A 15,417-nucleotide genomic window follows, 5' to 3' on the forward strand; every position below is an offset into this window, starting at 1 on the left:
TAACCAGTTCAATGGGACTATCCATTAAACTTTAAGGGGGAATATGTTTTTTATTTTGTAAAAATGAATCTTATTGAAAGTTGAATAAAATATGTCTGTCACAATGAAATTTTCATCAGAACCATTCAAATTAAGAAAGAAATCAGATTTTATATATGCAAAAATATATTGACATTATTTATAATAAAGGGCTTAGATGACCACATGATCTCAACATAGGAAGGTTAAAAACATGTATTTTCCCAACACAGTAATCTGTGATTCTACAACTCTTTTAACAACTATTATATTGAAAACTCTAAGATTAATGTGAAACATGTCCCCATTTTTCTGAAAGCTCTCATCATCTGTAATTACCATACCTCTGAAAGCTGTCAAGAACATGTCAACAAAAAATAATTGTATCACATCATGAGGAAAAACATACCTCTATTTTAGACATGATGTTTGATTTTTCAAACCAATTGAATCCTAATATAATTTGAAATGCAGAATGGGATTTGAATATAAGTAACGCATCAAAATAATAATAAATATAACAAGATGTACCGTAGCTAACTTATTATATCCAGATCAAAGTTGTCCACTAAAGGTATGGAAAATTGGAATTATAAGATGCATAAAAAAATTTCAATATTAGTATGAGAAGTGAAACATCAAGTGGAAACTGAAAACACTGTATGGCCTAAAGAGATGAAGCTTGTTACTATATATCAAGAAGCAAGACTTGCAGTAAAAAAATGTGACAGAAAAATGTTATGGATAGACAGACCTGCACAAATATACAAAGAAAGACAGAGGAAAGCCAATAGGCCCCTTCTTTTGTAGGAGAGCTATAAGAATCTACTCTTACATACACCTTAATAATCATACCACAAAAGTTAGACTGCAAAAATATGAGGTCATACAAAATGTCCATCTATTGCCAGGATGATGTTTGGGGCTGAAATTAAAATAAAAGAGAATAATCTCTTATAATGCGCTTTCAGAAAATAAAAAGCTAAAACAACACAAGTGAAACTGCAAGCTACTGCTCACTGATGATACCCCCGCCCAAATATTTCGGTAAACAGGAAGTTGTTGAGTGATGAATCTGAAAATACATCACATATGGTATAGATGACTTATATATAAACCCTAAAACCAAATTTCAGAAATCCTTGTATTGTAGTTCCTGAGAAAAATGTGACGAAAGTTTTCAACTTAATGGCTATCATGTGTAAAATGATACAAGTGTTCGGTAAACAGGAAGTTGTTGAGTGATGAATCTGAAAACGCATCACACAGTATAGCTGACTTATATAAACCCTGAAACCATTTTTTCAGAAATCTTTGTAATGTAATTCCTGAGAAAGATGCGATGAAAAATATTCATGGGACGGAAGGATGGACTGACGGATGGAAGGACTGACGGATGGATGGACGGATGGACTGACAGATGGACGGACAGACAGAGGTAAAACAGCATACCCCCACTTTTTTAAAGCGAGGGTATAAAGACAGAGGTAAATCAGTATACCCCCACTTTTTCAAAGCGGGGGTATAATATATTAAGAGGTTGCATTCCTCTCTCAACATGCTCAAAATATGCATATTTTATTAAAGATCTAGACCAATTGCTAGTACAATCAAAGATGACAGAAGACATCTGATCTACCTTAATGGTATTATGAAAATCCCTGAAAATTAAACCAACCAAATCTATAAATAAGAATTGTCTATATGCACTGCTTTCCTTAAAAAACAATTTTCAAAAGACATGAGCTTGGCATTCTATATTATTTTAAACCCACATTCCACCTTGCCATTTATAAGCCAGTTCAACAATCTATCAAACTTACTCTCACTATACTTTAAAGGAAGCTTAACATATTAACAGAAACCAACTCTAATTTTCATGTGGATAAGAGTTGGAGGAAAACAGCACGATATTATGACATCAAGATAATCAAACCCTTTTATGGATGTACCGGGTATTCCTCAATTGAATTTTCTTTATTACATTTTGTTAACAATAGAAAAATGACTGTTAAACTGAAATGTATTTCATCCTTGTAAGAAAATGCTACCATGACATATATTCCAATTATAAAGTTCTACTACAATGTTATCCTTTTTTATGTGCATATAACAACCTGCAAAACTTTTGTGTTGGAATATTAGAACTGTAGTACCACCATCTGGTGCAGAATTGTAATCAATTTTGATCTGTTGTAGCACAATGTGTTACCCTGTACCAATCAAAAGCTTCTTATTTTATAGAATTATTTCTTAAGTTGGTACAGATGTAAATTACATCTTAGTTAACATACAACCATTAAACAGGCAGTATGTTCAAAGTAGTGTTCTAAAATAAATGTAATTTTCCCCTTGACTTTTCTATTTCAACAAGAGCTGTCAAAATGATTTTATGTATTTATAAGCATATGAACTTAATAAAAAAAAAAAATTTCTTGATGGAGTTCAATTCTAGTCTGTAATGTGAACTGGTGTAAACATGACAACAGATATACTGTGTTCAGAATAACTCCAGCATTGCACAAATTATTCAGCAAAAGTGTTTTTTTCTCATAAAAATGGTATTTTCATTTACATGCGACTGGCTGACAATAGTGTGGCTTACAGATTGTAATATAGAAAGATAAAATAAATGTACCCCTTCGTGAATCATTGCAACTTTTTATCCATATCAATCCTTCTGATGGACCCTGGTTTTTATTTCAAATGAATCAGCATTGATGATTATAAGACTTACAACATAAGCCTTTATAGGTCCCAATCAATTCAATTCTATATACAATAAGGTGATGTGGTATGATTGCCAATGAGACGACTACCTAACAGAGTCCAAATGAAATGGATTTAAGCAACCATATGATTATAAGACCTACAACATAGCCCCATGGAGTGTTATGTTATAAGACTAGGATAGCTATCTAAGCAATGGTAACCAATCATAGCCGCTTAGAGTTAAAACAATGGTAGCCCATCATAGCCACATAGAGTTAAAATAAATCTAAGCAATCATAGCCACATAGAGTTGAAACAGTGGTAACCAATCATAGTCCCATAGAGTTGAAACAATGGTAATCAATCATAGCCACATAGAGTTGAAACAATGATTACCAATCATAGCCACATAGAGTTGAAACAAAGGTAACCAATCATGTTTACTGGTGTGCTATGGTAGAACATTATAATAATAGCAATCGAAAACAACGGTAATCAATTTACTACATAAAAACTGGGAAACTACTAGTAAAAAATATCTACAGGGAACACCTTTGATAAAGTTTCATGACAATATATGTACTTTAAGTATGTAAGTTTCCTTCTGGCCATTATACGTTAGTCTAACTCAGATATCTATTCTCATGACATTTTAACCTGTATAAGTTCTCAAACATAATCGTGCATGTCTTTTGTAGACTGTTATATAGATGAATAAAAACATATTTGATCTATTCCTTACCTATATCTGTTGTCCTAGCATGACATCATTTTAAGTAAATTTAATTTATACTGAATCAATACAATACTTTATTTGTATATCTCATATGGTATGAAATCAAAGTATCAATTAAAATCTAGACTTTAAAACTTATGCTAAGTTCACAATCTATTTGAATTAGACACCAGCTTGATTTTATAATAGCATCAACAAACAAGAGTGCACACGCTGAAATGTCTCGCCTTCTTTACTAATCATTGATATTATGTTGATAGTCTTAAATATAAAGCTTTATTACAACTGTCACATAAATTTAACATTAACCAAGAAAACTAAACATTGACCAATGAACCATGAAAATGAGGTCAAGGTCAGATGAACCATGCCAGGCAGACATGTACAGTTAACAATTCTTCCATATAACAAATATAGTTGACCTATTGCTTACAGTTTAAGAAAAACAGACCAAAACACAAAAACTTAACACTGAGCAATGAACTGTGAAAATGAGGTCAAGGTCATATAAAACCTGGGCGACTGACATATAGATCATAAAATATTTCCATACACCAAATATAGTTGAACTATTGCATACAGTATAAGAAAAACAGACCAAAACACAAAAACTTAACTATAACCACTGAACCATGAAAATGAGGTCAAGGTCAGATGACACCTGCCAGTTGGACATGTACACCTTACAGTCCTTCCATACACCAAATATACTAGACCTATTGCTTATAGTATCTGAGATATGGACTTGACCACCAAAACTTAACCTTGTTCATTGATCCATGAAATGAGGTCGAGGTCAAGTGAAAACTGTCTGACGGGCATGAGGACCTTGCAAGGTACGCACATTCCAAATATAGTTGAACTATTGCACATAGTATTAGAAAAAAAGACCAAAACTCAAAATCTTAACTTTGACCACTGAACCATGAAAATAAGGTCAAGGTCAGATGACACCTGTCGCTAGACATGTACACCTTACAATCATTCCATACACCAAATATAGTAGACCTATGGCATACAGTATAAGAAAAACAGACTAAAACACAAAAACTTAACTATAACCACTGAACCATGAAAATGAGGTCAAGGTCAGATGACACCTGCCAGTTGGACATGTACACCTTACAGTCCTTCCATACACCGAATATACTAGACCTATTGCTTATAGTATCTGAGATATGGACTTGACCACCAAAACTTAACCTTGTTCACTGATCCATGAAATGAGGTCGAGGTCAAGTGAAAACTGTCTGACGGGCATGAGGACCTTGCAAGGTACGCACATACCAAATATAGTTGAACTATTGCACATAGTATTAGAAAAAAAGACCAAAACTCAAAAACTTAACTTTGACCACTGAACCATGAAAATGAGGTCATGGTCAAATGACACCTGCCCGCTAGACATGTACACCTTACAATCATTCCATACACCAAATATAGTAGACCTATGGCATACAGTATAAGAAAAACAGACCAAAACACAAAAACTTAACTATAACCACTGAACCATGAAAATGAGGTCAAGGTCAGATGACACCTGCCAGTTGGACATGTACACCTTACAGTCCTTCCATACACCGAATATACTAGACCTATTGCTTATAGTATCTGAGATATGGACTTGACCACCAAAACTTAACCTTGTTCACTGATCCATGAAATGAGGTCGAGGTCAAGTGAAAACTGTCTGACGGGCATGAGGACCTTGCAAGGTACGCACATACCAAATATAGTTATCTTATTACTTATAATAAGAGAGAATCTAACATTACAAAAAATCTTAACTTTTTTTTCAAGTAGTCACTGAACCATGAAAATGAAAAAAAGGACATTGGACATGTGACTGACGGAAACTTCGTAACATGAGGCATCCATATACAAAGTATGAAGCATCCAGACCTTCCACCTTCTAAAATATAAAGCTTTTAAGAAGTTAGCTAACGCCGCCGCCGCCGCCGCCGTAGCCGCCGCCGCCGCCGCCGCCGGATCGCTATCCCTATATCGAGCTTTCTGCGACAAAAGTCGCAGGCTCGACAAAAAGATGTACATAATCCAGACCAGCTTAAACACAATGTAATTCACTTAGCATGTCTAAATTCTTGTTGGGATATTATTATTACTATACATTGGTATAGTCCAAGTATGATGGGATATGAAACTCCTATTTATCTGTCCTTTGTCTTGATATCATTGATATTAATTTGGTTTGTCTTGATATCATTGATATTAATTTGGTTTGTCTTGATATCATTGATATTAATTTGTTGATTAAGGTGTCAATACAACAATTGACCAAAAAAACAGATTAAAAGCAAAATTCATGACATGACGTCGACTTCACACTTCCTCAAAAAGTTTCAGAAACAGCTTATTTTGAACATAATTTGGTCAAAAGTTTATTGCATAACTTTTATATCTTTTCATTTTACTATAATCTCAAATATATTACAAATACCTAAACACTTACAGCATAATTAACTTCTCTTTACATGTATATTGAAATTATTTTTTCACAAATTTGCTATAAATAGATGCAACAAATTGGGCTTGCTGTTATTATAACAATGAAATAGGAAAACTATTTAGAAATACATTGGTCATTGTGATTGATTGTTATTTGCTTAAGTCCAGTGTAAAATAATTTCATGGAAATTCAGAAAGAGAACGACTAACAATAAATACAAAAGGTAAAGGCAGAGTGTGGTAAATCAGGATTAAGGATGGAAATTTCAACTGCCACCTGAAAATGAGGGTATGTTGGATGGAGGCAAAAACTTCCAGCAGACAACACTATCTGGGTTTGCTATCACTAATTACAACTATTCTCTGCACATTGGTATACGAGACACCCCAGCCCATGACATATCTGCAAACCAAAAAAGTTACGCGCTGGACACAAAGCTGGACAAACGGACAGACAGAAGGATGCACAGACAGACAGACAGACAAGGCGATTCCTATATACCCCCGAATCTTTGTTTGCTGCAGTATAATTGTTTTTGGAATATAATAAAGAAATGAAAGAACCTTTAGTGAGCAAGCTAAAATACCCCATGCCCCAACATAGAGCGGAAGAGCTTATTTTGATCTGCTGACATAGCTGTTTTGTATAAATATGGGATTTTTTCACATTTTCACCTCAGAAACAAATGGCTCTCCATTTCAAATTTTTCTGATTATCAAACTTATCCCATGTTTTAAAACCTTCATAGATATATCAAAAGGATCTGATAAAAAATAAAAGAGTTACCGAGGCCACAAAAAATATCAAGAGATATCTTTACAAGTTCACAAAATGCTCCCTAATTTCAGATTTTTTCTAATACCATAACTGAATTTATCAATGATTTGATGAGTGAAACATGCAGGTGTGGATCCAGGACCCAAGAGGGAGAGAGGGCCTTGCAAACCAAGGTTTGGAGTGATACTTGTAAAAAATCTATGCATTCATCATGTATGAAGCTCCATAAAGGGGAAGGGGGGGGGCATGCCCCTTGGCCCATCCCCTAAATCTTGGTACAAGTTTTGAGATTATAATACATGCATAAAATGAATGAAATATTCTGGCAACATGAATTGATATAAGACATTTTAACAAGTCACCAAAAATAAAATGCTCTGTAGCTTGATACGACGGCAGAGGTCAAACCCTGAACCTTGAACAGATGGGGCAAGTATGAACACAACATTCAAGCTTGATACAGCTCTGAATTGGATTGTGATTAAATATTTGAAACCGCATAGGTTTCTGATATAGAATGACTGTGGTCTAAGAACTTAAACATTTGAAATTGGACCTTAACCTATTATAGTCCAATATCCAAAATCGAAATATATGGTTAGATTTATCATATCAAAGAACCCCAAGAATTCAATTTTTGATGAAATCAAACAAATTTTAATTTAGGACCCTTTGGAACTCAGTGTAGACCAATTTGATAATGGGGCCCAAAATTAAAAATCAAAATACACAGTTAGATTCAGCATATCAAAGAACCCCAAGAATTCTAGACTCTGAATTAAATCCCATTGAAATTGGTCAAAAAATAATCAATTTACACAAAGTATTATTTTGTTAAAAAAGTGTGGGGCTTAATACAGGCAAGGCAGTAGTACGGCGTATGCTACTCAGCATAAGGCAGAACTTCGAATAATAACATTATAAATTACATTTAATTTATATCAAACAGCAAGCACGAGAAACACGAGCCAAAATCATACGATACATAGAATACCTGTTTTAAATTCACAATGCGACGAATTTCATCCAATGGAATACATTGTAAACATTACAGGTATTCTAAAAACATGTGTTGATGTAAACAAACACATGTGTTTTACCAAAACATATACATGTGCTTCCGTACTATTATTAAATATATTTATGTTCTAATTCGCCAGACTTTTTAAAAAAGTATTGTTTTTGGCCCCCTTTTGACCCCTAATTCCTAAACAGTTTGGGCCATAACCCCCAAAATCAATCCAAACCTTAATCTTTTTGAAGTATGGGACCTTGTGGTACAATTTCATAGAGATCCATACACTTATACACAAGTCCTGAAACAAGAAAAATGCTTGTTTTTGGCCCCTAATTCCTAAACAGTTAGGACAATATCCACCAAAATCGATCTTAACTTTCCTGTTGTTGTATGGAACCTTGTGATTCAATTTCATAGAGATCCATATAATCATACTCAAGTTATGTCTGGAAACCAAATGTCTTCGGACAATGACGACAACAACGTCATACCATATACGACCGCACAAATTTTTGCGGCAGTATAAAAAATGGTCCCCATTTAAGTTATTCTGATTATCACACTAATATACTGATTTGATGAGTGAAAACCTTCATGCCTATTTGAAAAGGATCTGATAGAAAAAGATGCAGGCAAAAAATAAAGTGATGATCATGATGATGAACATGTACAGAAGGACTAACAGATGAATGATCAACAACATTATACCCTCCTAAACTTGGTTGCAAGGGGTATAATAAAGAGACAGAAGATACTTTAAGAAAGTAGGGTCAAAACATGTTCACTTTTTTGGTTTATGGTATTAAAGATAGTGATACAGCAGCTAAATAATCAAAGTATCATTTTCAGTTTTCATTTTAGGTTGAGTAAACCTTTAGAATGATTGATTACAATGTACTACACTGTCCTATTATTGAAATAACTGTATCATATTCATATCTCTAGACTGATAAAACCACAAGAATGTAAACTGTTTAAAAAATGTCCTACACAGATTTATTTTTTATCATTTAACAACAATGAATATGGCATGTCAAATCATTTCTTTTTCTCCTACTCATCAACCATGTTATGATTCAGTTTATAACTGGGTAGAGACACGTTATGATTCAGTTTATAACTGGGTAGAGACACGTTATGATTCAGTTTATAACTGGGTAGAGACACGTTATGATTCAGTTTATAACTGGGTAGAGACACCCATTCATTTTTACAAGTTTTAAATGGCACTGTTATCTGTACATATTAGTTCAATAAGATTACCTGCAGCAAAACACTATTTAAAAAACAAGTATATACAGAGTGCATATTGTAATCCTTTAACATTCTTTGTGTAATTGATTTTTGACAATGTTATGACAGAGACATACCATATAGTACTACATATATATGTGTGTGTGTCTCTGGTTATGACTATGATAGTTTTGAACAATTTTTTGTTGTAAACAAGAATTGCTGTAAGTATGATAAATCTCCAACAGGCTCCTTAGGTCAGTAATCTCCTCCAAAACAAAAACATAAAGAAGTAAATTCAATACAATCTAACATTATCCAAAAAATTAAAAGAATTCTAACAAACGCCCAAAACAAATCTCATACAGTAAACCAGTTTTCCCTAGAAATTGTTTGAAGAATGGGGGATTGACTGAAAAAGATGGTGGTCATGAATTTTGAAGGGAGTAATAGGGCATTTCAAATTTTAAAGGACGGGGGTCTAAATTTAATGCATAGGGCACCACCATGCATAATGCATCTAGGTAAAACACTGGGTAACCTAAGTGAGCAAGTCCATAATACCCTATGTCATGTTATTTTTACTAAGCAACAGCTAAGTGGTATAAAAGGGAAAGTTGATCTCCCAAAAAGAGGTTTATTATGATAAACATACTTCTATCTCACTTGGAAGAATATTAGGCATGGAATTACTGTTTTTGAAATGGTGATCTTTCTGTCACTGTATGCTAATAACCCTATTGTTCACAAATCTCACTCCATTTCAAGTACATGTATCAGTGATAAGTATCTTTCCATGAAGGTTTGACAAAAATATTAGTGTCTGAAAAACCTTAACCTTAGACAGTATCTGTATGTCATCTGCAAAATAAAACTAAGTCCTTCACCAGTAAAATATGGAAAAATGAAATAACTATTTTTCAAACTTTTGCTATGAATACTGTCTTATGATCAGAAAAAAAGCTTCTGTCCAAGTTTCAAAAATTCTATGAATGTTTGATAAAGTAATTGATGTCTTAAACTTTAACCACAGACTGAACTTGAATGTTGACAAGTCAGAGGACGGAAGAATGTAGGATCACTATGTTTCGCTTCCATGACTTTCATCCAAGCTAGACGTTCCCAGACGCGACAAATATTATATCAGACAAATGGAGAAATTGGTGCATAAAATACCAACAAAAAGAGAATAAGTCCCACATTTCCTATTTCAGGAGAAGATAATCCTGCAAATTGGCAAACAGAGGTTGAAACTAAGCATTTCATTCAAGGTAGCATTTCTGCAAAATTAAGCAGATACCAATAAAACAGTTTATAGAAGAAATTCCAATTGTGACTTCCAATAAAGTTCAATGAAACTTTATGACACAGGAAGCATCATTATGAAGTCACCACTCCTGTAAGAGTTTTTAAAAACATTTGAGTTTCAGTATTTCCCATTTAAATTTGAAAGTCTATATTTGCCATCAATAATTATATACATAAAAATATATTGACCTACCTTCCTTCTCGCATTCTTATAGAATTTTGATCACAAATATGCAAATTTATTTCCAATTACATCAGCAGAAACTGTCCAATGAAGCAAATATGTCTGGTGTAACATAACTTGGTAAAATCCAAACTGTAGTCCATAATACATTAATCAAACAAGAATTCTGCCAACAATGTGAAATAAACGAAGAAATGTCACATCTGTTCTTATGACACAAAGTATAATCCTAGGAAATGATATCATCAAAACGATGTTACCTTGATTCACCTGCACAGGTAATTAACGACTTTGTTACTTGTTATTGGTCCAGATTAGAAAAGGCAGTAAATTAGGTGCCATACCTACAATAGTTAAATCTATAATCATTTAACCAGCAAAAATTGATTCAACAACCAAACCAGCATTTAAATAAACTCACAGTGTTAAATCTAAATAAACTATAGTAGTGCTCAATGATTCAACTAATATAAAAAAAAGTCATCAGAATAACAAAGGGAGTGGAGAAGTGTGGAGAAGTTAAATATTTATTCAGTTAGAATCTCTGGAGGTGTTCAGATCCATAACTTTGTACAAATTCTAAAAAGCATCAATTAAAAATTTCTATGTGCTCACACAAGTGTGATTCCATTGTTAAGATAAAATATGATCTGTACCAATTTTTCTGCTAAATTTAATATGATTTTAGCATTAAAAAGAGCATATATAATAATAAGATGTGGCATGACTGCAAATACAACTCTCCACTTGAGACCAAATAAAGTAGAAGATAGCACTAGCTGTTAACATTACAGAAAACTATTTTTTTTTAGTTATTTAAGTTTAAAATGAAAAATTCATCCAGTGATTTTACTGGATATAACCCCATTATCGTTTAGTGGGTAAATCGGGCAACTATAAGGCTAACAATACAACAAAGGCGTCTAGCTTGTATGGATCTCTATTCAAACTCTGATCTCAATACGTCACACTTAGGTGACGTTACAATGAATAGCGGCAGCGAGAACGTTACGTTTATGCGTTACTTCCAACATACTGGGGGCCGCAAATGAATTACTTTTCAATAAATAAAAGTGATCACAAATTAAATGATAAAAGTTCTGAGAAAATAAATTAAAACTTTAAAGTCTCTATGTAATAATATTTAACAGTCCACGGTTATTCACTTAAATGTCCATATGTTAATCACACATTTACTTTTACTTTTCACAATTTACATTTAACACGTGTTAGTCCATGTTTTTATTTTCTTCTTTGCCTCAAAATGAGCTGCTCTAGTTTCAACTTCCAAAGAATTCAGTTCTAACGGATAAAGTTTGCTGATTGGTCTAGATGTCACACCATTTTTTGTTAGAATTATGGCTGATCGTGTAAGTCCATCTTTGCCGTAAATTAATTTGTCAATTACAGCCAAAGTCCAATTTACTCTTGATACATCGTCATGAATCTGAACTACATCTCCGACATTAATGTTCTGTGTGTTTCGACCAGTGTATCGGTAATGTTCCTTAAGCGAAGTTAAGTATTCCTGTTTCCATCTTTTTATGAAGTTTTTAAGAATCAATGATAGAAACTTCCATTGTCTAGTTACTGATTCATGCGTAGTGTCTTTGGTTCCTGGTTGTAAACTACAGTCTTCAAGTCCGTTATACGGTAGCGTCCTGATTCGTCTTCCATATAATGAATGTGACGGAGTAAGGGGTTCGTCGTCCGTTGGATCCGATGAAACGTATGTAAGTGGGCGGTCATTAAGTATACTTTCTACTTCAGTAATTATCGGGTTGAGTGTTTCATTGTCCACCAGTGCTCGTCCTAACTTTTTTAATGCAATTTTTCGTTAATCCTATCAATCTCTCCCACCATCCGCCGAACCAAGGAGCTCTTTTCGGGATAAATCGCCAAGTTGTTCCATAAGAATTAAGCTTCTCGGTTACATATGATGACTTTGTTAAATGTTCAATTTCTTTTGCCCCCGCAACATACGTAGACGCGTTGTCTGAAACCATCACTTTTGGGAGTGACTTTCTACTTGTAAAACGGCGAAAAGCTAAAATAAAAGCATTCTGTGATAAATCCTGCACAATTTCTAAATGAACTGCTCTTGTACTAGCACAAGTAAACAGACATATGTATACCTTTTTGTTTTGTCCTTCTTTAGTTCTTATGTGTAATGGTCCTGCAAAATCCACTCCTGTAACTGTGAATGGATGGTCTTCACGAAGTCTGTCGGCTGGTAGGGGTGGTGGGTCCGGAACTGGATAGGGTCTTCCTGTTACTTTACGACAAGTAACACAGCGACGCAAAAGTGACTTTACGTTTCGTCTGATCGTTGGAATCCAGTAGTGCTGGCGCAAAACTGTAACTGTACTTTCTAGTCCATAATGGAAGTTTCTTGTATGCGCATCTTTTATGATGAGATCGGTTAACTTGTCTTTAGATGGCAATAAAACGGGAAACTTAGCTGATTCTAGTGTATTTGCATTGTTAATTCTCCCTCCACCGCAGCGTATTATATTTTCGTGATCCAAATACAGTTTGAGTTGTTTAACAAGGCTGTTTTTCGTTTGTTTCTCCTTTAAGTCCTTCATTATTTCGGCATAGTTTCTATGTTGTGAATTTCGAATTAACATTATAGACATATTCTGAATATCCGATACGGTTAACATTCCACTATGTTTGTCTTTTCTGCAGTTTTGTATGAATCTTAATACGTAAGCACTTACACGAAGTAGTTTCTGATAAGAAGAAAATTGATCAATGTTGATAATTTGATGAAGTCCTATTGTATCGGCTATCATACAAACCTCGTCCTTTTTCGTCGTTTCTACGTCGTCTGTGGAAACGGAGAGAATTTGGTGTTGATCATTAGGTATCCATGACGGCCATTTAGACTTGTCAGTAATCCACTGTGGACCATGCATCCATAATTGACTATTTTTAAATTTATCGGCTGATATCCCTCTAGATAATAAGTCGGCCGGGTTTGAGTCTGACGGGCAATACCTCCATTTAAACGTCCTTGTAAGTTGTTTGATTTCCGCGACTCGATTTCTAACAAAGGCTGGTAGTTGTTTGTCAGTCTTTAGCCAGTTCAGTACTATCTGACTATCAGTCCAAAGTATCGCTTGTTCAATATTGATATGTTGCATAAGATGATTTAACAGTCTAGCTCCTATAACAGACGCCATTAATTCAAGTTTCGGAATTGTCATTTTCTTCACTGGTGTAACTTTGTTCTTTGCCATCACTAGCTTGCTTTGATTTCCATCTACGTCTACAATATACGCACATGATCCGTAGGCCTTTAAGCTTGCATCGGTAAAAATGTGGATCTGCAAGTTATTCGTGTTTAAGGTGTTGTCTAGGTAACAGCGGGAAATCTCAAGTTTGGTACAATCATTCGTGTCTTTTTGTATCTGTCTCCACTGTAAAACGACGTCTGACGATAACGGTTCGTCCCAATCTACTTTCAACTCCCATATATGTTGCATCAACATTTTACTCCTAACGGTAATAGGACTGATTATTCCGAGCGGATTGTACACTTGTGATGACTGACGGAGTATATCGCGTTTTGTTGTAATGCTATCATCTACTGAAAGTGGGTCTCTGCGTGCAAATGTGAGTGTGTCGTTTTCTGTGTCCCATCGCAAGCCAAGTATCTTGACAAGTTTGTCTTCGTCTAGTACATTTTCGGATGAAGCACGGTCTTGTAGATCTTTGCAGTTTGAAGCCCATGAGCGTAAGTTAAAACCTGCTTTTTCAAATACTGAACGTGATGTATGAAAGTAGTCTAACAAATCTCCTTGTTGATTAAAGCTCGAAATAATATTGTCAACATATAAGTCTTTCTTTAACAGTATTGTCCAGTCAGTGGGATTTTCAGTCAAATGTTTACGTATAACAGCATTTAGGATGAACGGTGAGCAAGTTGCTCCAAATAATACTGACTTGAATCTGTATGTGGTAAGTTGACTATTTGGGTCATCCGGGTTACTAAGCCAAAAGAATCTGGTAACATCACGATCCTCTTCATCAAGACCAATATTAAGAAAGGCTTTTTCTATATCAGTCGACACGGCGTATTTGTGCATTCTAAATCGGAGAAGAATTCCGGTTAAGTCATTCAAGTTTGGCGAAAGATCCATCAAACAATCATTTAAACTCGGACTAACAGGTGTAGGTTTGCAGCTGCAGTCAAATACAATTCTGATTGGCGTGGTTGACGACTCTTTACGTACATGATGGTGAGGTATGTAATGAACCTTTGTGTTCGTTGATCGTTCATCAACTCTCGATAAATCCACGTTTTTCTTGTTCATTTATAATTTGTCCGTACTGTAAAAGTGTAGGTTCACGACTAAGACGCTTAATGACATTTTTTGTTCTCCGTTGTGCAACACTTCTGTTGTCTAGTAAGATAGGGTGTTCCTCCTTCCAAGGTAACTTAGCAACATATCTGTTTCCATGGTAACTAATACAATTTGCTTCATATACATCTTGGAAATGTCCGTTTTCAGATTTGTTGTCAGTACTTTCTATACCAGCAGCTTCAACTTCCCAAAATTTCTCCAAGTTAAGCTCTTCAACTTTGTGACCTACTAATATGTTCATCATTGACGTACGTGTGTGATCTGGAGTTGCAGGGAGTCCATTGATTGGGCCGGACAGAAGGTATCCGATTTTCGACTTGACGGCAGTAGGTCCTGCTCCTCGCACTATTCTATCCTCGACAATCGACCAGTAATAATCTACTCCAATCAATAGAGAAACTTCAAACATAGGGTCATGTGAGACGGGATGGGCTAATTTCAAGCCATACAAATACTTTAAGTGGGTTGTCTTATGTACATAGGTTTCCTCTGTCTGACCAAGGGATTCTAAACCACGTACATATGTTTCTATCTTGTCGTAATAGTTACGTAAGCTCTGTAGGGTATTCTTGGGTGACGGTATTTCAAGTA

The 15,417-nt window shown here is 34.7% G+C and overlaps 1 protein-coding gene across 2 annotated transcripts in view; it reads right to left on the reverse strand.

Annotated features, from left to right (window-relative positions):
* LOC127730584 (ras-associated and pleckstrin homology domains-containing protein 1-like) overlaps window positions 1–15,417 on the reverse strand; it is a 99,338-nt gene that overhangs the window by 80,653 nt on the left and 3,268 nt on the right. The window contains exon 2 of one of the 2 annotated variants that reach the window (XM_052239038.1): window positions 10,463–10,797. In XM_052239038.1, the coding sequence (XP_052094998.1) occupies window positions 10,463–10,476 (14 nt within the window). In that variant the 5' untranslated portion in view covers window positions 10,477–10,797. Of the gene's footprint in view, window positions 1–10,462; window positions 10,856–15,417 lie in introns of those variants that run through there. The other variant, XM_052239037.1, reaches the window with a different exon arrangement.

Source organism: Mytilus californianus, unplaced genomic scaffold (genome assembly GCF_021869535.1).
Source record: "Mytilus californianus isolate M0D057914Y unplaced genomic scaffold, xbMytCali1.0.p SCAF_2, whole genome shotgun sequence".
Classification (NCBI taxonomy): Eukaryota; Metazoa; Mollusca; class Bivalvia; order Mytilida; family Mytilidae; genus Mytilus; species Mytilus californianus.